The sequence below is a fragment of the Anser anser genome (assembly GCF_964211835.1).
Source record: "Anser anser genome assembly, chromosome: 3".
Classification (NCBI taxonomy): Eukaryota; Metazoa; Chordata; class Aves; order Anseriformes; family Anatidae; genus Anser; species Anser anser.
Window position 1 is genome coordinate 40,197,407 of NC_139722.1, and position 25,651 is coordinate 40,223,057.

At 39.8% G+C, this 25,651-nt stretch overlaps 1 protein-coding gene across 1 annotated transcript; it reads right to left on the reverse strand.

Annotated features, from left to right (window-relative positions):
• Nucleotides 1-39: 39 nt before the first annotated feature.
• On the reverse strand, nt 40-25,614 carry UBE2J1 (ubiquitin conjugating enzyme E2 J1). Its single transcript, XM_083830884.1, has 8 exons — nt 25,407-25,614; nt 16,340-16,413; nt 15,083-15,214; nt 14,344-14,428; nt 13,430-13,535; nt 11,020-11,149; nt 6,887-7,018; nt 40-2,005 (listed from the first exon to the last, which is right to left on the reverse strand). The coding sequence occupies exons 1-8, from the start codon at nt 25,435-25,437 to the stop codon at nt 1,736-1,738; spliced, it is 960 nt and encodes a 319-aa protein (XP_083687010.1). The 5' UTR covers nt 25,438-25,614; the 3' UTR covers nt 40-1,735.
• Between the last annotated feature and the right edge of the window lie 37 nt (nt 25,615-25,651).

The window sequence follows — 25,651 nt, forward strand, 5'->3', positions numbered from 1 at the left end:
CATTCTTGAATGGAGCAGGTACTCAAACAACAAACCAACTAGGAAGTACAGTACTTTTATTTTAAGAGGCTATGGGACCTGTAATTTTGTTGAAAAAAACATTTCTAACAAAATAAATATACAAACACTTCACGTACATATAGGACAGCAAGCTGTTCTGCAGTGGAATGTGAACTGTTTAATAAAACCTTTTTTTTTAAATCTTTGTTCCACAAACAGGACTATCAGCAATCCACAAGTGCCAAGAAAAGTTGTTGTTTTTTAATTTTAGATTTCAATAACCCCTCTTAAAACACAGAATGGGCTTTACTTATTTTAGAAGTTGTTACAGCTACTTTAACGTTTCAAAACACTAATACACACTACATTTAACAAAATCTAGGAGAGGTGTAGGTAGCTTTAATAAATACTTTCTCAGAATCACGATGAAAATCTAGCTTAACTCAGTGTTATTTACAACAACAAAAAAAGATCAGCTAAATTCCACTGTCTTTTAAATAAACATTCTAGAGTGCATTAAAATCAGAACACAGGTGGAAAATTATTCCACTGATTGCTTTCTTCTACTTCACCGCAATACTTAAGATTCCACAGACAAACCCTCTTAAAACCTTAACAATTTTCAGTCTACTGCCCAAATATACGATTTCACAGCATTCATGAATATCTTAACCGTTATTTATTTTTAATAAACCGGTAATACAGAAAGCCTCTGGGCCCAATACTGATTCCAGGTTACAAACTACTGAAACAAAACAAATAAAACCCCTGTGATAGCTGAAACATAACCAAAGATTGGCTTGAAACAGTTTATTACTACCAAGGTTTTAATAAATATTCTCTTAAGCAAGTTCACATATATGAGAGTTTAAGTATAATAACGTTTAAATTTTCTCTAAGAAATAAAACCACATATGAAACATTCAGTTTAATGCCTTATGTATATTTCTGGTATAATTAAAAGACAATAGCTCTGGGTAAATAATTATATTACATATTTATAACTATTGCAAGAATAGACATGTTTATATAATCTTCAAATTTTAAAAAAAGCAAGATATACATTTGAGAGTATTAGAAGAGGACATTCAAATCTTGCAAATAAGATTATCGAATCTTATTTCCAAAAAAATAAAAATCAAAATAATGCAAATAGTTTTCTGGCCCCTTCTAACCTCCCCTACTCCTTTCCCCCTTTCATACACGCAAACCAGAATCTCAACCAATTTATGTGTCCCAACCAACTAGAAATGTGTCACGGTAAACAAACGTGGTTACAAAACTGTATCCCCTCTAAATTAAGAGCTCACTGGGGCCCAAACACATCGTAGTGTTTCATTTCTTAATTCTGTCTCCAAGGTTAGATATTATACTAACTTAGATTGGGTCATTAACTGCATTTATGTTCTATTTAAAAAAAAAAGTGAATCAACCACTTTTTTAAACTGTCTTTTTCTAGTTAATAAATTACTGAAACTGACTCCCCTCACACATGCCTTAACCTTACTATTCCACCACACTGTTTCTCCAAGAATATTGTGGGCACTAAATTAACACTTGCTGTAGTTAAACAGACTTTTCTTTTCTTACAAGTAATGTATCTGTAGGTACATTAACATTCATAAGGACTTTCACGTAAATACAAAAGTAATTTTTGTAAACAGTTCTTAAGTCAAACCCAATACAGAATGTTCAATGAAGCCTTCAAGTCACGGGTCTTATGGGAGAAACAACCCTATAACTCAAATATATACTCATTAGCCAAACATATTCTTCGAAATATAAGAGCTGCCAGCGCAAAAGTCAGAAGGACGATCAGAACAGTTGATCCGGTATGGTTGGCGTTGACTCTTGGCTGCTGTACCCGATTGAAGTCGGTCGAAGACGGAGCCCGTCTCTGACTCTGCTGCTGGGCACGGCGCTGCCGGGGGCTCAGAGACGTATTAGTGGACACCGATGGAGCACGCTCTTGACTGGACGCTGCGCTGCTGCTCTGAGTTTCAGACTGAAAAAAGAAACACGAAGAGTTGAGGCAAAACAGTACATGAACTGATGAATAAAATCATCAGAACTAAAATATACTCTCCAGATAATTCTTAATACTTGAAAGTCTGATAAAAACGTCACTAGTAGTTATAAGATAACTGCTATTACTGTTAGTGTAAGGACAAAATTGAAGTATGTAACAACCTTGAGAAGAACTCTATTTCAAGCTCCTAATTAGCAGTCCTACGGACATGAGAAGTCTGAAGAAAGCCTGTCAAGCAATATTTGAATTCTAGAATAGTTTCAAATCAAGATACGTCAAATATCTTTGTCTAAAATTTGCTTAACTCCTTGCAGTTCAACAGATCTTTAGTAATCCTCCAGACCATAAAGTCTCTGAAGATTTGTAATCTCACCTACACTGCAGAGGAAACAAGTTGGGGAGGACAATGTAAGAAGGAGTCCAGAGTTATAAGTCCAGAGGACTGTAATTAAGCACTGCTTCCTGTGAACAGCTGGGTTCTGCTCTCATCGCCATCACCGGGAAAGCAAAACACAAACCAAAACCCCTGAACACAAAACGCCCAGCAGATCCCTGCACCCGTCACAGAGCTCTGTACCTATGCATGCGCACACCTATTGCCCTCTACTGGTCACAGGTTGGGCTGCCACCACAGGCAGCGACAAAATAAGCGACAGCAGCTGTTACTCAGCTCAGGAGAGACTCATCCTAAAAAAGAATCATCTTTTGGTTTGTAAGGTTGAAGCCATGGGTTCTGGTATTCCACTGGTCTGATCCTGCTTCTGATGCTGAAAGGCTCAAACTTGCAACATCAAAGCATTAAAACAGTGACACTGCACAGCTGTTGGAAATTAAAATTGAACTCTGTCAAAACGTTTAATTCTTGAAACAGGAAGGCAGCTGACATAACTTTATATATATAATACAAATCTATTATACATAATGTCTTCTTTTCACTTCTCAAAGCAGATTGCAGGTAATTCCTTGTAATCCAATCTGTAACTATTTGCAAAAGTAGCTTCCCCCCCCCCCAATAAAAAAGGGTTATCATTACAGCAGGCAAAAAGGGAATTCAGGACATTTTGTTTGCTTCCAAGCAAAAGCCTTTTAATGACACAGTATCCGTAACCTTAAGCACTGTTTTGGCACATGACCTGCTATGACCACAAAAGATACCCTTCCCACACCTGCCAGAGAGGGAATGTCCTCAGCTGAGTATCACGTTTGGTGATGCATGAGACAGTACACCACACGAAGTCCCCTGACTCTCTGGCCACATACTCTGTACACGGGGGGAAAAAAAAATCTTCAAACTGTCACCTGGTGAGTGATTTAACTAGCCCAAGGAAGAGACCTTCCTTTCCTTCCTACTCATCACCAGTATTTCCCACTGTTTATTATCAGCAATAAAGTACTGACGTAATTACTTGCCACATTTGACAGCTTGCCTGTTTACACAGGTCTCCCGCCCAAGCAAACAAGCAGCCTGGGTTGCTTCAAAGAAAAATATGTTTAAATGGATTCATTTCCACCTGGGGTTTTATCAGCAGAGACAGCCAAGAACATCACAAGCAGCTGGGGTGGTTTAATAACCGACGGGCAGCTCAGCTCCACCACACAGCTCTCCCCCTCTCATTCCTCAGAAGGAAAGGGGGAGAAAACAACACAAGAAAGAAGGAGAAAATCTTGTGGGTTGAGATACGGAGCAGTTTAACTAAAGGAAAAGAGAAAAAGCAAAGGCCACACAGAAGCAAAAGGAGAAGACAGTCGTTCTCTGCTTCCCATCGGCAAGCAATGTTCAACCACATACTGGGAAGCAGGACCTCAAACCTTTCATAGCGACGTAACTTTTTCATCCGTCCACTTCCCCAAGTTTTATTTCTTAGCGTGACCTCACAGGGTATGGGATATCCCTCTCTCGGGTTAGGTGCCAGCCTCTGTCGCTCAGAGAGCTGCACCACTCTCCAGCCTCCACCGAGCAGTCCCACAAACTGCAATGAGAGCATGCACGCTGACATTTAGGTGGTCACTGGGATGGCAGGTGGCCATCTGTAGCTGAGTCTGAGCTGACTATCTACTATACCTTACCTCAAAATCATTCTTTTGTCAGATGTGGTAGAATCCCGTTTTCTTAATGAAAAGGGCAAGTACTTTCATCACGTCAACTTCCAGCAGTACCTTGCTTGCAGTCTGAAAACTCAAATGGGAGTAATCTACCATTACTTTGCCCTGAGCGGACATCAAAAACTACTGATTTTTATTTATTTTTTTTAAAGTATGCACATTTTCTGGAGTAGCCTAGTCAGAGGCGTTTTGTCAGACCATTCTGCATTGGCTTTACACTCCTCACAAGTACACAGTATTAGGTGAAAAGCTATCTTCATCTCCACACGTTGCACTGGAGAGACAACCTCTATCCCTCCATCTGCTTTTTAGATGACAGGAACTCAGGAAACATACACTTGACACTACACTGGGAACGTACTTCATTTATAGCTTGAGAGCAGGCCAAAGAACACAAGGTAGTAATTTTAAGTGTGGCATCAAAATACTGGCTATTGGTATGGCAAAATAACACATACACAGGAGACATATGCTAGTGTTGCCGTTAATATAAATAATTGCCATTACTAAAACAAAAGTACTATGTCAAATTAAGTTTCAAAACCTAAAACCCATGCTTAACTGTGAAATATTTTAAGTCTTGGTGGTTCGTTAGTATGCTATATTCCTGAAGGAAGGGGAAGTCAATTCAAAACATCTTTTCTTCTGATGGAATGAGAAATTCTTTCTTCAGCAGTAAGAGCCCTGCGCAGAAGAGTGGGAGCAGACAAAGCAGTGCCCATGCCAGAGAGCCACACCACTTCTGATTACTCTTGCACACAAGAATTCAGCTAAACCTACTCCAGAAAAAGCATCACTGTGCTCACAAAATCCTTGCTATTACTTCACTGCAAAACCCTCTGTCCGTTCAAGTAGCTTAAAGGCAAAAATCACAGAACAGACAATTGCTGCAGAAAAGAGCAAACTCACCCATGAAGCAGTCTGTAGGAGATTGTTTTCCTAGTGTAAAACCTAGCCTGCTGATTTTCACCTCTTCACCTACCGTTAGACCCTTTCCTTAGCATCTATCTGTTGTAAGTGTCCCAAGAGCAGAAGAAAGATAACACAACACAGGCAATACTCCATTCCTCCTGCTTGATTACTGCAACTTTTTTCCCCCTTCATAGTGTGTAACAGGACGTTAAGGTCCCATAACTTCAGAGTTATGCATATTACATCTACTATATCAAAAAGAATTACCCAAGATAATTCAAGGATTTAGCATTGGGTCTGCCTCCACTCTTTTTATTATTTAAAGTGCATAGATTTCAAGTTCACAACAGCAATTTTTCTCCAATACCTTTTAATTAAATATGCATTTGTGCAGCAAGTGGTAAACATTTTATCCAAAAAGAGAAAAGAAACAGTTTTGATGTTGCCCCCATCTGTGACTTTCAACTTAACAAGGCAGAATTAGGCCTCTCCAGAAGAACCACCAACTTAAATGAAATTTATACATGCAAGAAGCCCAGCTGCGTAGAAAGAACCTGAGACTTGCATGGACACTTTCATGCCGATAAGCAGATCAAGGCCTCTGGCCCATACGTACTATGGGCAGATTTCTGTACGCTTTAGTGTGTAGAGTACCCAACTCAGAGAAACAGGTATTTCTTCAAACTCAAGTAACGCTTATGAAACAGTGACGTTCTGATCCCTTAAAACATTAATCTGCTTCCTCATTGTTTAAAGTCTATGACAAACATTTTAAATACATTACTATGATGTTTAAAGCTTTCATTTCACATAGGACTGTTCTGCTGTAAATTAAGTTCATCATCACTTATTAGACCAGCATAATTGAATGAAACTGTTCTCAGAAATGGGAGTAAGCAAAATTAACCTTTTCTGAAGTCTCTCTTTTCTTTTCCCCTCCCTCAAGAAAATGCTACTGATGCTTTGGTATTTTGGCTCGTTCTACAGTATTAGCTAGGATTTGTATTGAGAAGAATAAAACAAAATGGTTTATTAAATCCTGAACAATCTGAAAAAATCCTTCTTGTGGAAAAAAAACGTCTGCTATTAGCATGTTTATATTTCTACATAGCTTGAGAATATGTTGCAAACATGCAACAGATGGTCTGACGTTATTTGACGTGTTTTAGTTTTTTTAACCAATCTGCAGCCCCATCCTCTCTAAAAAACACAGCTTAGCTGGGATTTGTCTGCAATTTATCAGTGAATTTAGATTGCATTCACCACAGTCGTAACAGCAGCTGCCTTGGCCCACTACCAGGCCTCGGTCACTTCCAAATCTATTATGTAAACCCTACACCTAGCGGTATTAAGACTTGAATCTCATATCATTTACTTCAAACAGTAAGAATATTTTAGTCAAATTTACTTAGACCATAAAAGCAGGAAGATATTCTTAATATTTAAAGGCTACAAATTATCACTGCAGCAGCTTTTGCCTCTAGCTAAGAATTCTATTGAAAAACATCTGTGATCTATTATGCAGAGGGTAAGTAGTACCTAAGACACCATAATACTTTAATGAAGTGTTACCCCATACATTAAAGGATCTACTGGGAATACGAATGGATAAAAGAAAGTTATTTGATGTTTGTTTTTTAAAAGAAGAAAAGTGAAAACAAAAGATCTCTATTGTCAAAAGCAGCATACCATTTGCTAAAGTCTTTATAGAGATGCAGAAATTTTACAAGAAACATATGGACTACACACTCTCGATGAAGCCTCCTATCAGCTTAATAGTACAGATTTCGTGTTCAGACTATGCACATACTTGCATTGATAAAGCTCAAACACGGACCGTACCATTGCACTGGCTGGATCCTGGAATGCTCGAGCTGCACCATCCTGCTGGGGCTCAGGTGAAGTGGCAGAGCGGTTCAACCCTGATGAGTTTGAAGGTTCAGCATCTGACTTCCTCGATGAATTGACTTCTGCCTACAAGGAATAGTACATAAATGCACTTCAGAGGCGAGATCAAAATTACTCCAAACAGACTTGGCTTTTCTTGGAATGTCCATTCTAGGGCATGCTGAACGTAAGATTTACTGAAGTGATCAAGTACGTCAACTGCATTTCAACTCATCATCAGGTTTAAGAAAATCTAACTCTTAAGAAAAAACACTATAGATGAACAAACAGCAGTTTAGACAATATCCCAGTTCAATTTTGCATTTGTTGTTCTATTTGTTTGTACATAATAATGGGTGTAACATTAAAAAAACACAAATGAATGGAGCTAAAAAAATTATTCAGAACATCCAGGACAAAATTATGCCAGAAATAACAACCTTATTAAAACTCCTGTTTCTCATGATCCTTAAGTAAGGGCTGACTAATGCTGTCATGTGTGGACAAATATAGCCTGTTTCTCAGCAGGGATAATTAGCCTCAGGTGCGTGCTATGTTAATGCATCTATAGTGGTTCTAATACCAAAATTGCCTCAGAGTCAAAATGGGTGCACATGTGTGGCCTGATTCTGGGTCAGGCAGCCATAACTCAGCTTTCAATACTTAAGTTTCAGCACAAAAGTTAAAGTAAAAATACAAGTCTTAATAATACTGTATTATATGATTTAGAAAATGTCTAATAAGCACCAATTCCCAGAGTTTAGGCCTCATGCTTTTGGAAATTTGAGACATTGATAGACCTATAGTGACACATAGAGGATCATTAACAACACTCTTGCTAGAACAATATACTTGCTTGCATTAATCCCTTTGGAATGGAGAAGGACATCACATCATAGTCCTGAACCGAAACACTTTACAACATATACATATCCAAATTTAACTAAAAAAAATAGGAGGAGGGGCACAGGACCAGGTCAGTTTTTAATCAGCAAACTAGTCTTTCTCCCTCAGGAGTAGTGTTACACCGCTCAGATCATGTTTATCTGGATTTTATTTTATTTTTTGCAAAAATTACAATTCCAAATCTAAAAACTAGTACCTTTCTTCAAATACAGATGTAAGTAATGCTACTAAGAAATACAAACAGTATATTAGAAACAAACCAATTATGTAGATAAGCTAATAAGATCACAGGATAATATTCTTCCACTTTACTATCTGGGGGGAGGAGAGAGAGGGGATTAAATTCCCTGTTTCTTGATATATGTTTCTGATTTTCCTGAAATACTATGTCACTGAAATGATCTGAAGATTTAAAGATTTAAAAATACTTCCTTTTGCACTGATCTACTATCAACACTAATATTAGGACAGTGCAAATTACGACTCAAATGTGAGCCAAACCAAATCAACACAGAATCATGGAATAATTTAGGCTGGAAAGGACCTCTGGACATCACCTGGTCCCATTCCTTCCTCAAAGTAGGGTCAAGCCCACTCAAGTTTGGAGCATCTCCAAACCTGGAGATATCACAGCAACTTCAGGCCGTGTGCTCCAGCATTTGACAACCCACATGGTGAATCTTCTTTTCCGATGTCTAGTTGCTGCTTCCTTTCCTCAAACTTGTGACCACTCTTCTTAGTACCTCTGCTTTTTCCAAGAAAAAGTTCATTTAATCTTTTCTGTTAATCTCTGTAAAGCATGTGCACTGCAGCATGCATTTGATTTATTAGTTTATGAAAGGTTTAAGTCTAGTATGCTAAATATAATACTTAAATTCAAAAATATAAATAAAAATATTTTATTTTTATAACTAAAAATAATACTAAAATTAAAAAAAAAAAGGTACTCCAAAGTTTCCCAAAATGAAATTTTTTTCCAAACTAGTCTCTCTTTTCTCCAGCCTCTGCTGGAGCCTCTTACCTCTGCTTCTGGAAAAGCTAGAGAGAACACAGACCTCAAGGAAAGATCAACATATTTAAACATAATTAGGGTGGATGGAGAATAAATTCTACTACAGAGTATGCCTTGTGATGGCACCATGTAGATACACCATAATGTTTTACAGAAATACAAATGCTATTAGTCATATCTTTTATTTTTTCTTTCATTGGACTGGAATTTATGGTATATAACATCTAAAATGTACAAGAAATGCACAAAACATTTTGCAAGTCAGCGTAATTCTGATAAAAATTGTAATTCTCTATTGAAACAGAGAAACAATTGTGGAAGCTCAAAGCAGCAGAAAAACTAATTAGGAAATGCCTTTTCCCCCCCCTCCTGAATTTCACATTTCTTTCCCAATACCAATCACAAGCATTTAAAAAAAGTTGTAAGGCTGGTATGAAAGAATTTCTTATAATCCCAGGATCATCTAAGAAAGTTAGGGAACCTCTTCTGTAAGGATGAAGATAATGCAGACACTGCCAATATGTTGCTAGTAGAAAAGCTCACCTAATTATACATCCAACTGGCAATTTGATGTGAAAATCTTACCCCTTAAATTGGTAAGAAATATGTCCAAATTACTGAAAACTTTTGTATTCCTTGCTACTTATTCATACTATTATTTTGCTACAAATTCATAAGTTGTACATCTCGGTCTAACAACACATAAATGTTAAACATCGCAAAACATCACAAAGCCAAGCAAAGCAAAGAAGGTAGGAAGCTTAAAAAACTGACTTGAAAAAAGGAGGGAAAGAGCACCCAGTGAAGAGGACTAATTTGCCTAGTATTAAAACAAAACAGAATGAAAGATTGCAAAAAGATTGTAGAAACCTGAATTTTTGTTCATTGTTCCCTCATCGAATGCTTTCTCTTAGGAGATAAACATGTGGATACATGGAATGCATCAATATTCTTTAGAGACTGATGCCCTTAAGTGTTTAATTTTAAATATGAAAAAGGTATGAAGTATGAGTTTTCTTAAAAAAGAAATTATACTTAGATATATCTAATATTTCTGGGATGAAGATTAGCAGTGCTTAAACAAAAAACAATGCTACACTTTTTAACCCTTATATATTGTAAAGAAGCCAAGAGCAGTTAAGTCCCAATTGTTTCTCTGGGTAGCTCAGCTTGAAAACTGTGTCTGTAGTTCCTCATCCTTGTAAAAATATTTTGAAGTGTTTTTATCATAAGCAGTAGTACACACAGACTTAACCACGTCAACATGTGTAGATGTGAGATCACAAAGGAACACACAGATCCTGCAGAATTGGCAGTGATGCTTAGGAGCAGGCAATCTTCATTCTCAGGGAACACAAAAAACACAGTCTTTGGAACAGCGTTAGAAAAACACTGGCAATAAAAGGGACATACTAGCACTCCCGCCCTGAGCAAGGATGCATTCTGCACCAATGCCACATTGTCATATTATGTTTCATTGTAGATCCCTGCCTTCATGCACAGCACCCTTCCTTAGTGGAAGAATGACAACTTTAGTGGAAACCCCAATGAAAAAACAACACTGTGCATGCAAGACATGCAATTTTCTAAGGCACATATTTGGCTAAACAAACCTTAATTTTACTGAAACACAAGCTAGAGAATACATTTTTGGTTAAGAGTCACTTTCATACCAGAGTTCAACTTTCAGTATCTTCATCTGCAGAGTAGTTCAAAAAGAATTTGCAACCATTTTTCAGTAGGAATATGTTTTATTCCTTTCATAAGCCAAAAGAAAAAAAAAATCACAAAGGAAAAAAAAATAGGTTAGCTTTGCCCAAACTTTCCTAACATATTTATGATAAAACTAAGTTCGGAGAATTTAATCATGTTATTAGTGACTAAAAACATGGAACTAAAACCAATATATGCAGTTCTTATCATAGTGGTCACCTCTGAAATTATGAATAGTCAATCTCTGCTTGAGATGCACAGTTTATTCATTGTCACATTCACAGAGATCTACTTTCATTTTTCTCTTTCAGTCTGTCCTAAAAAAAACAGGTTTCCATATAGTGATTTGTGAAGGTTTATAAAATAACGCGTTTCCCTCAATTTACAAATTTTTCCTCCACATTTTTTTTTTCACATTCTGTACAGCAGAGAAAGAAATTTTAAACAGTTACTACACCTTGAAGCTAATTTGTCTGGCAAGTTCTTTAGCCTCCTTGTCCGCCTGGCTTGACCCACTTCCTGATGTTAGTGGTAAGAGGGCTGTCTTCATAGATGTGCCACACATTTCACAACAGAAGTCTTGTGACCTGGCCACAAAATGACATAGCTCAGAATGAGATGTTCTCAATCTTCTCGTGTGCTTGCTTAAGCAAACTATTTGCAAAACAATCCACAGAAAGATAAGTAGTTTCAAGACCAGTAGCTTAAAAGTACCTTTACCCCCTCCCAAAATGCATTACCTTGAAAAATTGTATTAAGAATAGTCTACATCATAAATACATATTCCCTCCAACGTTTAGGAAAACATTAGCTTACCTACATATTACGACTACCTAGTACTATATTAATAAATTTTAACTATGTTAAAACTTATTTTAGATATAAAGCAAATTAGAAGTGTATATTATAAAAAGTTAACTATTATTACAAATATTACTCAGGAGTTTGCACCTCAAGTCCAGGAGTTTCAACTTCTGCTAGAGCATTACCTTTACTCTTGCACACAAATTTGTCTATAGGACATGCTGAAGGCAGCTCTTCATGCTGACCAGAAATACACTTGTTATCATACTACCTGGACCGACCCAATAAACCCTACAGGTTTATAAACCCTATGCAGGGTTTATTAGCTTTGACACAGTGCCGTGCTGCAGCTTCTGATTAGCTCAGAGTACAGGTGGAATAAGCTTGCATCTGACAGCAAAACAAGGCACTAGAGCCCTGGTGATCATTTAGTTCAGCTTCCTTGCTAGAAATAAGGTCAAGTAAAATTATTTGCCCAAGTCCATTTCCAGTCATGTTTTGAATACCTCGAAGTTTGATAAGGATTCCACAACCTCTCTGGATGACCTGTGCCAGTGTCTGACCACCCTTAAAACAGAAAAGTGTTTTCTTGCACTCAAATTGAATTTCATGGTTCTCCATTTCTGCCCACTCCCTCTTACGCAGTCACTGAAAAGAGCCTGGCTATGCCTTCTTTACACCCTCTCTTCAGATATTTGTGCACATTGCTAACATCCCACTGAGCCTTTTCTTCTCCAGGCTGAACAGCCTCAGCTCCCTCAGTCTCTCTTCGTACGAAACATATTCCAGCCCCTCAGTCATCTTCACAGCCTGCCACCGAACCCAATCCAGTTAATTCCGTACCTATCTTGTATCCTGACCTGGACACAGCCCCAGCCTGGACCCAGTGCTCCAAATGAGTCTCACCAGCGCTGAGCAAAAAGGATCACCTTCCTCAACCTGCTGGCAATGCTCATCCTAATTCAACCCAGAAGGTTGCTAGGCCTTCTTTGCTGCAAGGGCACTTTGCTATCTCATGGTCAACTTGGTGTCCACCGTGACCTGCAATACTTTTCCTGCCAGGCTGCTCTCCAGTCAGTTGGCCCCCAGCACGTACTAGCACATGGGGTTATTCCTCCCCAGGAGCAGGACTTTACATTTATTTGTTGAACTTCATGAGATTCCCCTCAGCTCACTCCTCTAGCCTGTCCAGGTCCCTCTGGATGGCAGCACAACCCTCTGCGATATCAGACACTCCTCCCAGTTCCGTACTGTCTGCAGACTTGCCGAGGGTGTACTCTGACCCATCATACAGGTCATTAACGATGCTGAATAGCGCCGGTCCCAGTATCAACCCCTGGGTACACCAGCAGCGACTGGCCTCCAGCTGGACTTTATACACCTGATCACAAGTCCTTTGAGCCACGCGGATCAGTCAGTTCTCAGCCCACCTCACTGCACACTTACCTAGGCTGTGCTTCGTGATATTCCTCTATGAGGATATTAAGGAAGATAGCACCAAAAGCCTTGCTACAGTCAAGATAGACAACATCTGCTGCTCTTCCCTTGTCCACCAAGCTAATCGTTTCATTGTAACTTAAAATTAGATTTGTGATTAATTTCCTAAAATTATTCAGAAGCTGTTACTTCAGATTTTTTGTTGTTGCTGTTTCATTATGTACTTGAGGGAAACGAGGCCTCATTATTATGTTTGTTTTCTCCATCTCTCACACTAACTATCACCTCCATCACATTTATTTTCCTTCCGCAGCACAATTACCACTGTATCATAGTATTAATTATATCTCTAAAGAATGAATTAGAGATGAACCTCTAATTTGACCACACAACGTTGGCAGGAACACAGCCCTCTCAAAGTATTTAATTGACTGTAAGTTCTGAGCTTGCACAATATTCAGGAAAAGAATACAGATACAAGGCACAAAGCTTTTTTTTTTTTTTGTCTTTTAATTTAAAATGAATGTGAGAGAACAGTCTTGAAGTGACTTTTCCTATTTACTCAATGCCTTACTGTAAAAGATAATACGTAAGTATGTACCCAAAGTAACAAAATTAGTGCTTACTTCTTTGCAAGAGCTCTTCTTTCTTCTGGTGTATAATCTAGAGATCCTATTGCACCTTCACCTTTGGTTGGCATAAATCCAATAATGGCTAGTAAAGCTGTTCTTACTAAAATTGGGAAACAGAGATACAAATAAGGTTGCAGAAACAATGGTTACTTCATCTTACTCTACACTCACTAAGAAAAAGTTGCAGTTCTGCCCACAAAACTTCACTTTGTCCAAAAGAGCAGTCTGAACTTCATACAAGCAGCACTGTTGGCTTTTCTGTTTGTTTTATATGGAACAAGAATTCTTTTTTTGAGCTTCAAATTATAAATGAAAATTAAGGTCTTATATTCCCATCAGCCAACACGGAGAAGGAAAGCTAAGTTGTTACAAAAATGCTGCATAAAGATTACAGTTCAAAACTTCAGAAATGGGCTCCAAAGAAAAATGGTAAGGCAGATATTAATGTAAGTGTGCAGGTGGTGGAGCACCAGCAACAGAACTTGCATCCTATATTCTTACTCAAAGTGGGGGTGATAATCTTTCAGTTCTTCTTAACATTTGCAGTATCAATGTAATTTCCATTTATTCTTCTAATACCGTAATAATAAAAAAATCCTGACAATAGAATCATTAGCTTCTAATTCAGTTGGGCTTTGTCAAATAAATCAATGCAAATAAATCAATTAACGCATGCAAAAGCACAAAGTGTTATTTCTGCTCACTCCTCAGTGAAGACCAGAAGAACAGTAATTCCAGGGTTTCTTAGAATTCAGGGAAGCACACAAGAGGAGTTCTGCTTTACATCACTAAGAATTAGTTTGCTTGATGCATGAACTATCGGCGAAGTTGTACTGTAGTATTATTTTTCAGTTTAAAGATCTAGTTGCTCAGCCCGGGTAACATTTTCCAAGCAATTTGTTACTTACTACTCCATGAAGGCTGCCATGTTTCAGGATGATGCCCTGAGATGCTTAAACAAATTTTCTTCCCCACTTCAAACCTGCCATTGGCCTTTAAAGGAAAAATAAGGATATAATAAAATGTGCTTGATTTTTTTTTTTGTATAAGTTATAAAAATGATCATCAAGTAAGTCTATATACCAACAATACTTGACAATTGTATCACTGACAACCTCACAAAAATGGCATTTGGCTTTTTGAACAAAGAAGTTTGCCATTTGCCTCTATTCATGCATGAAGGGACCCTTAACTGATACCTCATATGTCCCAATGCAACACAATGGCTTGCCTGTTACTCCTTTAATCCACACACATGTGGAGAGCCTGCAAAGCTATAGGTCCGTGAAACTAGACAGAACTACAGGCCTTTACCCATACCATAGGTCTGCCTTACACATGCCAGGAGAGACCAAGAGGGCCCAAGGAGGCAACAGAAAGTTTCAACATCCACATCAGCGATTAGTGTTAGTCTTGGGGAAGACTAGGTGCCAAGTTTCATGTAATAACAGAACACCAAAATCTTGAAAGACTTCTGATATTACATTCTTGAACACCTTGAAAGACTTCTGGTATTAAATTGGCAGTGTTAACTGTAACTTTCTTACAAAAATAATGTTTCCTTAAGTACTGGAACCTCTCTGTGATACCTAAGGTAAAACCAATTAATTATGTTTAAAAAAAAAAAAAGACTAGTAAACGTCTTACCGTCAGCAAAATAATGCTTGGTGGTTTCATAGGATATTCAGGTGGTAATACTATTCGCCCGTGATAAATTCCTCCGTCGAAATCTGAATCTGGAGGGCCTCTAACAGTAAAGTGCCATTCAAAAAGATTATCCTAAAATGCCCACAAAAATAAACATGTCAAAGAAGTAGACATCTAATCACCATTTTCTTGCAACAAGGACAGGCTAAAGAAGCAACAAACAGCAAGTTTTAAGAAAACAGAATCAAATGGAGGGTAAGACAACCAACAGTGTACAAAGATTTTGCCTACAAGGATAAATGGTGTAGCTTCCTGGTAGTTTTCTTACAAAAGGCCTTTGTTGGGAAATTCAAATTCATCATTCAAGGTCTTCATACTACTTGCACCAGTTATGACAAGAGTTTTATTCCCTGACAGATGGAATATTCCGAGACAAATAAAGGACATATTCCGAGACAAATAAACTTGGTCTTTGCCCCATTGAATAATAGTTTCTACAGAACTGAGAAGAAGCCCACTCCAAGTAAGAACATTAACAGCCTCCCCTGTCAAGGTCCCTTCTGTGCCCAAGGCAACTCAGGTCCCAGAGAACTTCTATCCTTGTTTGTTTCTCCACAAAGACTTTTGTAACAGCTACCTTACCTTACTGCAACAGTAGAGTTTGGAACACTTTCATTGGACATGTAAACAACTTATCCTTAAGTATTATTTCTTGGGGATTCTGCGTTTGGTTTTGTGCATCAGATCTTGGGATGCTCACAACTTGAATATTTGCAAACAGAACAATTCTTACTGTTACCACAGGAGTCCAATGAAGCTTGCTGCTGGCGAGTGAGATCTCGTAACTTATGCTGAACATTGGTATCACATGGCTGTGACTGCCCATCTAGCTGTAACTTTTTCAAGGATGGAAGGGAACCGTTGACATTTCCAGCATTTCCCATCATCTGTCACTGTTCTCTTCCCAGTAAGCCAATGTTCTAACCCCCAAAATAAGACTTTCATTTAAATTACAATAGCATGAACTAGACCTTAAGTTTCACCTCAGAAAGTGGAAAACAAGTCACAGACCAAAACTAGTCAATAATAACAAAAGCTAGTCAATAACAACATATATTTTATAGCACCTAGAAACATGCTACCAGCTTCAAGCATGTATCTAAACATCAAGTTTTAAATACATATGCATACAGAGAACATATAGTATACATTACACAGCCTCATTACAAGTGCCTGTAAACACATGGAGAAACAAACCTCCAAAGGCTGTGCATGATAATGATCTGTAGGATCCTTCAGTTCTGCAGCCTCCTTCATCAAACGTTTGACAGCTGAAAAAGAGAAAGCACAGAAGATGAAAATACAGAAGAAAATTAATGCATACTGCACACAAAAATGCGTAAACATTTCCTGAAGAGCTCCTTTCAGCTAAGTTTTTTCAACTCACATCATGCTCTTCACTGGAGTTAATAATCCAAGACACAATATCGATTACTCACACTGAATAAATCTTTTAAATGAGTCATGTAGTACAGAGTTATGAAAAATATGCTGCATGGTCTCAAAGTTTCTCAAAGAAACACCTTAACACCGTGACTAAAGCAGCATTATATTATTAATTGCACCGAAGATTGAAGGAAAAACAAATGTCATTGACAGAGTTTCAGTATTTAAATACAAGATGTACATGACCACCAAACCTATTATTTTATCGTAACAAGCTTTTTCCTGACACCTCTCATGACTGTTACATGACTAGTCCCTTAATTAATCCAAAAAAGGTGACAGTCAGATTTGAGAAAAACCATCACATCAGTAGCACGAGGAGATGTGGTTTTATACTGCATTTGAAAACGTATATGCCCAGCTAGAAAAAACTGACCCATGTCTTTGTAATTTGAACCTACTACTGCAGTTGGACACGAAAGTATTTTTCTATCCTAAATTCGGCATACTCTTTAGTTACCCTCTCCAACCTTCTAAAACGGAATCACCAGCATCATCTGTATTTTCTGCATCACCTTTTTCCTTTCCCTTCAGTATGGTTTTGTCTCATCACTTGTCCAGCCAGGTGCTCTCGTGAGCATCATGCATTAACTCCTAATAAACTCAGCCAAATTGAAAAGCAGACTAAACACAACAACCACAGACAAGAAACTGAAGGATATGCCACCTCATGAATGAGGTTAGGTAGAACATCCTTACTATCCCCTACTTATTGAAAAAAAAAAAAAGAAGAAAATACCTAAATACCTATTAACTCATTAAGAAGCTATAATGGGAACAGGAACCCTTACTCCATCACCCATGTTCAATTCAAACCATAGATGTCCCTCTCACTTGTATAATTACCTAAATACAAAGAAGGAGAAAGACTGCCCAAATTCCCTTTTAACAACAGCCTTTGGTAACACTACAAGTGAACCATAACTCTGATTTACAAAGCCAACTCCATGGATTTTCCTGATGCTACGAGTGAAGCTACTCTAACCTTCCAACAGAGTCATTTTAATTTCAATTTACTGTGAAAAGTCCTTTTATTTATTTGCACTGCCTGACAGCTACAAATAACAGCACAAAGTTTGAGAATTTCACGTCTTACAGCCCAAAAAGCAAACGGACTACGCGGGAATTGGCTGCTGCCAGCTCTCCTCCTTCTGCCACTGCCATCAGGAGGCATCGATAAAGCCCTGCAGAACCCATGAGGTCATGCCGCAGGCAACAGTGGCTGGGATCCACCAAGAACAACTTGGCTCTTTCATCTGTAATGAGGTTTACCAGTTCGTTAGTGAGGAATAAGAAAAAAATCAGCCTAGACCAGAGAAGGTCTGTCTGGATACTTCCCTTCACAAATTGAAAAAAATAAAGTGGAAGACATCAGCTGAGCTGATGTGGGAGCAAATCCCATCAAGAAAAACCAGGAGAAGACCAAAAGAAGAAGAAAGACCAAAAGAAAACCATGAGAAGACCAACACGGCTGCCAGGTGTGGACTGCAAGCAGCTGGGCTCCTGGTAGGCAGAATTCAAAACCATAAGCAGTTTAAAGCATAGTTTTGTTTGTTTGTTTTGAAAACATACGCCAGGCTACAGATATTCTATTTTAACAAACCTGCATAAAATATATCAGAAAGAACCTGAAATACTGCTCTACCCTTTGAACATGAAATACACCAAAATATATCATTTAGCTTTTGTATACTATAGAGATAATTTGCTCATATGAAGTTTTCAATATTAAACAACACGTCTTACGAAAAAGCAGCACGTGTATTTCCACATGGTTGAGAAATGTCAACGCAAGTTGCACAGATCTGGCTTGATCAACAAAGATTCATCCTGAAAACATGGAATGTAATGTTTTTCAAACCCACTAAATTTGTTAAATACAAGTTGCTGTATTCACGAACACAGCCCCTCCTTTGGCTAATGGAAACCGCAATGGAAAAAATGAAAATCATTTCCAAAGTCTGCCTGCAACAAGTACATGACACTCATCCAAGCTTCGTTAAAAAGAATTGTGATGCAAAACGCGGCATTTCAGCCCACATGAAATCACACTGAGTCATCCAAGTAAAAGTTTGGCAGTGGCAATTCTGAAAAATGAGAACATTTTGGATCCATTCAAAATAAAAATTGCAAACTGTCATCAAGTCAAAAACCATCACTAGCTTTTTTTTTTTTGGGGGGGGGGGGGCGATAACACAGTTAACAAGCAAAATTTGTGTGATGTACACATGTATGACTTAATGACTTGCAGATTTATTTCTGTCAAAAAGATGTGTCCTGGTCAAATCCTACTTCCTGGGATGTTTAAGCCATCCCACAACTTCTCTTCCATACAGTGGCTTCTCCTGGACCTGCCCTGAAGTCACATTCACGCACTCCTGATATTTTGTCCATTTAGAATAGTCTGCACCCAGTAGCCCAGGAAAATACTCTGTACAAAAAAATAAAAATAACCAAATGATCAGCCTTCCTAAATGCAAATATTACTGCTTAAAGAAAGGATGGGATTTGAACATTGGCGGTATTCATCTTAGATTTGTAAAAATAAGGTGTAATATTTTCCTGCTATTGTGAAAATAAAGATAGCCTTAAAATAAAGCAATTATATTTAGCCTTACAGCAGACTCTTAACAAAACAAAGCTCTGTATTTAACAAGGTGGAATTTTACCTCACTCTTACATTATCAATGAAGATATGCAGGGCAATCAACTGAGCTGACCAAGATCACCGTGTTATATTAATGCAAATAATACATAACAGTGCAAAAAGATTTATTTTCACATAATGAAGTCAGCACATTTTTCCTCAGTGAAAGTCCAGAAAATGTGATCCAAGTAATTCAGTTCCAACTGCCTCTAACATTCAGATCGTCAGTGAAACAAGTCTGTGTTTGTGATCAGGCTTGCATGTGACATTATCTTCCTCAAATGGATAGCAGCCAGTTAATTCTACCCATTTTCCGTTCTTCTGTTTGGGGAAGAAAAAAAAAATGTACATAGACAAATAAAGCAAGGAACCAAAAATAGCTGGCATAAAGCTAGGGATCTCAATCTTTCAAGTTGACTTACCTGATCTGGAAAAGGAGAAATAAAACAATCTAATAGCTTTTACTGCTTCAGGAAATGCTGCCTACTTTTTCTGTTTTGTTTTTGTCTTATGGCAGCTATAAATTTTTTTTTCCATTTTTAATGAGATTTAGAGGTCTACGCAGGAGAAATACAGAAAAAGCAATCTTTGGTTTTCAACGGCTCTGCTGACCAAGACAACATAGGTAAGGTGTAATTTACTTATCAAATCCAAGGTTTCCAATTAACTTTATGACTAGGAGTCCTATAAAATGTCTCTGGGATGAAGGGTTTTAGAACTACCTCGAGCCCACTTAACCTATTAGCAAAACGCAGGTCATTTTCATTGCCTGTGCGTCTATTAACACCACCACAACCTACAACGAGAAAAATAGTATTAGAAAATAATAAGAGAAAATAGCATTAGCAGAATCCAAGAGCATATTTCATCAAAACTGCTCGATGAATTTTAGATCGATGATGTTTTGGGAAAGTCCTTTTAAAACCAGCTGCTTTTTCCCCCCACAGCACCCTGTCCCAGGGCCATCACCAAGGGACTTCAGAGCCCAACGCCCACAGTGCCACCTCCTGAGTGGGCTCCCATAGCCCCCAGGGCACATTTGAGCCCCTGCGTTCAATCATTCTGTATTTGTAGGGAAAAGAGTAGCCAAGTTGCTAAAGGCAAGTTGAATTTCAGCTAAATGGAAAAATATCAGTGAGGTCAGTTGGCGGTTCCACTGCACAAACACTAATCCTGGCTCATTTTTTACTGCACGAACCAAATTTGTGTGTTTGTTAAGTACACAGGATTTCTTGTAAGACAACAACACTCAATGAGCTTTCACATTTTAAGTTAAAAAAATAAAAGATCACTAAGTGGTGTGGTCACTAAACAAGCACCAGGAAAGCATTTAAAGCAAAGAGTCACATTTGACTCTTATATCCGGCTTTCCAGGCCGGAGAGTTATGAAATACTTCTATGACAGCTGTTTATTATGGAGAATCATAGTTTTAATCATAGCTTTTAGTGTTTGTACTCTCTAGAAGCTGGTTTATTACAACTACACGTAAGGAGACAGCGACAGGTTCACACCTGCTACCTGCACAGTGTCACCAGATAACTGCGTGCTACCTGCTCCCTTACAGATGTCATTTTCCTGGACAGCTTAAAATATGTGAATGATACATGATCGTAGTGAATTAAAATGCAATAAAAGGGGAAAAAGGGACAGGAGACAAAGTACCCTGAAATAAAAATTATAATCCTTTTGCAGAATAGTGCCAAATAGCATCTACTCTAGAAATAAAACTAAGTTACCAGACTTCAAAGTGCACTGCACATTACTAACGCTTTTGTCCTCCACCTCTACGTTCTTTGTCCCTATTCGTTTTCCCCCCATTCTTCTTATCCCTTCTGAGTTCACATCTGTCTTCAACTAGGTTTTTGAGCTCCTGTAAATATTTTTGTATGTCATTTCACAAAAACATCACTTAACACGTAAACTTTGCATGGCAGTTTATATAGTCACTTAGTCTTGAATCAAGACCGCATTTAAAGTTTCCTAAACACTAAGATACGTGGAACTTCTTTGTGATGGGGACACGTGAGCTCTTCTCACATCATCCAAAAACCAAATTCCTGGAAAACAGGTGGCCAAGTCCTTAAACCACTGATGAGGAGAATGAATATACTACGTATTCTGTTTCTTTAATGCTCTTCTCCAAAGCACTTCCCGCTGCCTCGGTCTATCATGAGACAGTGGACCACAAATCTTCAGTCTGAAAACTCAGCAACAGGAGGGGAAAAAAAAACCACATACTTGCATCAGACCAAAGCTCGTTTACATACAAGGACTTCCACATTTTCAGTCTTCTTGAACAAGAAAGCCAACAGTAGAAGCAACCCATAAAGCTAACAACTCTTCCCATAGCACCAGTGACCACCTTATCAAACCTTCATCCTCCAGCGATGGAGGAATGGGCAAAATAAAGAAGGAATTAAAAAGGTGGTCTCAAGCACACAGCATCACCATTTTACAGTCATCTCTAACTGAAATCTACCACAGTTTCAACATTCATCTAAACATCTTAATCTATGGAAAGCAATTTCTCTAACACTGTATTACAGAAATCACACTCCTCTGTCTAAATAAAAGCAAACGGAGACAATCGGGTCTGCTTGCATCATGTGCTGCTTCTGCTATGTTCTCTGTTAGAGAAGTTCCCATTTTATGCTGATCTTTCGAGATAATAGAAAAAAGTATTAGAAGACTGAAATGTGCAACTGCGGAGCTGTAACAATTGTCTGGAGCAGCCACAGGTTCCAAAATCGCTTTTATTTTAAAACCCAGTTTGACAGCTGCTTAAACTTTTGCTACAACAACAAACGGAAGCACCACTTGCCAAGAAACACCATTTGCCAAGAAGCCAGCCGGCTGCTTTACATCTCCAGGCCCTCAGATACATCCTTCCCAAGGCCCACAAGGCTCCTGCACTCATACAAAGTATTTAGAAGAAAAAAAAAAAAAAGAAAGGAGTACTTTTAACTAAACTACTCTCTCCTTGCCCTCGCCCTCAGGAAGGACGGACCTTTATTCTTTGTCTGCCTGGTACAGCACTTTTTCTGCAGCTACATTTCAAAACCGTTCAGTCAACGTAACACAAAGCAGGATAAAGTCTATCAAATTTAAGATGCTGGTTGAACACACTAAGATCAAACAATGTCTTCAGCTTTAATCAAATTTTAATGTCCATTAAACCTTCTATTTTTCTAAAAATCAATCTTTATTTCATTCACAGAAGATACTTAGCAGGACAGCACCCACTGGCTATTTCCTATTGACTGGTTGTTACGAACAAAGAACCGATGCACACTTGGCGGCGGGGAATACTCCTTACTTGTCAAAAGTATAGACTGGAGAGAAATGTACAGTTCATAGGAAAAGCGTTTATTTACCCTGCAGCAAGCATAATAAAGATGATGGATAAGAGGATCACAATCTAGGCACACTGTGTTCCCTGCACGCCCAGGATGCACAGGCACTGTCCCTGGGCAAATGCAGGACGTACGTACGCCCCATTTGCTCTCCCCAGACCCTCAGCAGCCCCACCAGGCAGCTTTGAGATAACGAAAGTCTGCTAAAAACAAATACAAACACACTGAAAACAAAACAAAACAATCTCTGTTCTTTGTAGGCTCTGTGTGAGCAGCTGTTTCTAATTCCTCATACGTATCAGTGCTAATACCTGCCGAGACGCCTGGTAACACCCCACGTGAAAGAGGAGGCCGAGGACTCCTGTCGCTACAAAAGCGCGACTACAAGAGTTGGTGTCCGCCTTGCAGCAGCCTAAGGGTCACAGCGTTTGGAAAGAGTAAAGCGCTTATTCCAAGTAGCTGTCTTACAAATTTCAGAAACAGGGCTGTTCCTGAAGCATGAAGAGGATGAAGTCCGTCCTTTAGTCAGCAGAGCTTTAATACTGGTGGGAGAGGTTTATCGGCCATACGGTAGCAGGCTGATATACACTGACTAATCCATTCCGGAATCCTAAAGAGAGAAAATAGCTTGCACTTTTAGAAGTGCCAAGAATAGAAATAAAAATATGAAGCAAAACCTTAAAAAGCTTTGCCTTGCTGAAGCAATACCAAGACCCCTGAAGTACAGTGTGTGAAATTTTTACTCTTCCAAAAATTAACGGTGGGAGGAGAGAGCTTCAGGTGAATGCTGAACGCCTCCATACTGCCTTGCCCTAACAGGGTGACCGAGAGAAGCCAGCGGTGGCTTTGCACACCAGCACCCCAAACCCAGACCCACAGCGGTCACGCCACACGGCTCTGGATAAGGCAGAAGTGCCAGAGCATCTGCAGCACTCTGCAGAGAGGCAGCGGGCATGGAACAACTTGATTTGCCTCGTGGAGAGGCACCGTCTTGTAGATGCGCTGGGATGAACTAACATCTACTGGAGGAACCCTGACAAGGAAGGAGATGAATATATGGGCGAGCAGCAGCCAGCAGCAAGACAAAATTGCATAGCAATGGTGCTCTTTATGTAGTCTATCTGGAAGCACATTTGTTCACGAACCCAGTCTAGCACACCTACTCGCAGAAGTGGTGCCCACGCAGCCACATGTCACCGCTGAAGAACTTCACCTCGTGTCACAGCTTTACAGCAGAATCTGACTTAAGAAGATCAACAAAAGGACAGGTTTCTGCTAACAAAGTTTTCCTATTTAAAATGTTTTTCTCTGATTGTACTCGATTTTTTAAAAAACTACCATAACTGTTAAAGTACCATACTAAATACTAAACATTGTAGGTAGTATTTGCTCTCTTTAAAACTACGGAGCAGGCAGAAGTCACCATCTGGAATCAGAGTTTGCTCAAGTCCAAAAGCAGATTTCAACAGGCAAAGCCTCTCGTGCAGGTACAGAGCAGTTATTTTCTTCCACTATTTGAAATGGTAAACAGGGTGGATTTGTTATTAAGTATTTCACTATGTTTACATTAGTTAAAGCCACCTTAAGGTTAGAGCAGTCTACATTTCTATCTTCAGCCTTCAGATGAACGGCAATTGTAAAAATAGATATTACAATGCACATTTAACCATAACAAATCTGTAAAACAAACAGAAGTATTAAATAACTGCATATGCATATCTAGCTGGTTAGCAAAAAGAAGTGGTAGGCTAAGGGGAATGGCTATATACAACCAAGTCAACTCATTTTAAAGGCTAACAACAGTTGAAGAAACAAGATTTATTTTGAATCTTTTTGGTATTGAATACCTTTTTCCTATATTTCTAATGAAAAACTTCAACATATTAAGTGAATATTGAAGTGAGTTATCAAACAAGCTTTGTACAGACTTTGTATAGACCTTCACCGTCCATATGCCGCGGAGCACGTTTGACTTGGGGAAGCGGTATCGACCCACTGTATGAATCATTTGCCTGTCCCAAGTGAGGTTTGTCTGCCATAGAGCTGCGCAGGTGGCGAAAATCGATTTCAGCAAAGGGAATTTTCACTTGAAAACAAGAGGAGCTCGTAACAGCAGAGGGGAAAAACACCTCCAAGCGAAACCACAAATATTTGCCCTCTTCACCCAGCTCCCACGGGCACATCACAGAGGTTATCGCCACCGTTCCCAGTGACGTGGCAAACCACAACTGGTGAGCGTGTTTGTGTGGCCTTGTCAGTTCACACCGCCAACACGTCCAGCATATGGGAGGGAAGAGAAAACTGTGCCTTCCTGGTGTGTTGTTGTATAAATGCAAGGCGCGCACCGCTCGCTCCGTGCTCCCCATCGCTCAGTTATGCAACCTGGGCGTGAGGAGGAGGAGGAGGGAGGGGGCAGAAGACACAATTTAGCAACAGGTCCATCACCCAGGAGCAATGTGGTGTCAACAAGCCTGCCATTTGCATCGGTCAAGCCCAAGTCACCGCGGCGCTGAGTCCCTCCCCGCCTCCCCCCACGGCGGCAGGGCTCCGGGACAAAGCCGCCATCCCCGGGGCTGGCAGCACCTGCTGCCCGACGGCGGGCAGGGGGAGCAAGGGCAGAGCCCGGCCCCAAGGCACCGGGCTGCGGGGCCGAGCCGAGCCGGGCTGGGGAGAGGAGAGGAGGCGGCTGCGGCTCGGCCCCAATAACAGCGGCGGGTGCCGGCGGGGAGCGACCCGCACCGAGCCCCGCTTCCTCCCAAGCCCTTCGGCCGCCGGGCGATCCCCGCTGCGCCGCCCCGGCCCTGCCCGCGGCCTTACCGGGGTTCTTGAGGTTGTAGCGGCCCTCCATGGCGGCGGGCGCCGCGGCTCCGGCAGCGGGGGACGAGCGACGAGGAGGAGGAGGAGGAGGAAGAAGGCCGGGCCCGGCCCGCCTCGCCCCGGGAAACTCCCCTGACGTGGCAGCGGCGGCGGCGGCCCTGCCGTGGCCGCGGAGGGAGGCACCTGCCTCGGCGGCGCCGCCCCCGGGGCCCCGCTGCCCGCCCCCGGGCTGCGGCCATACCGCT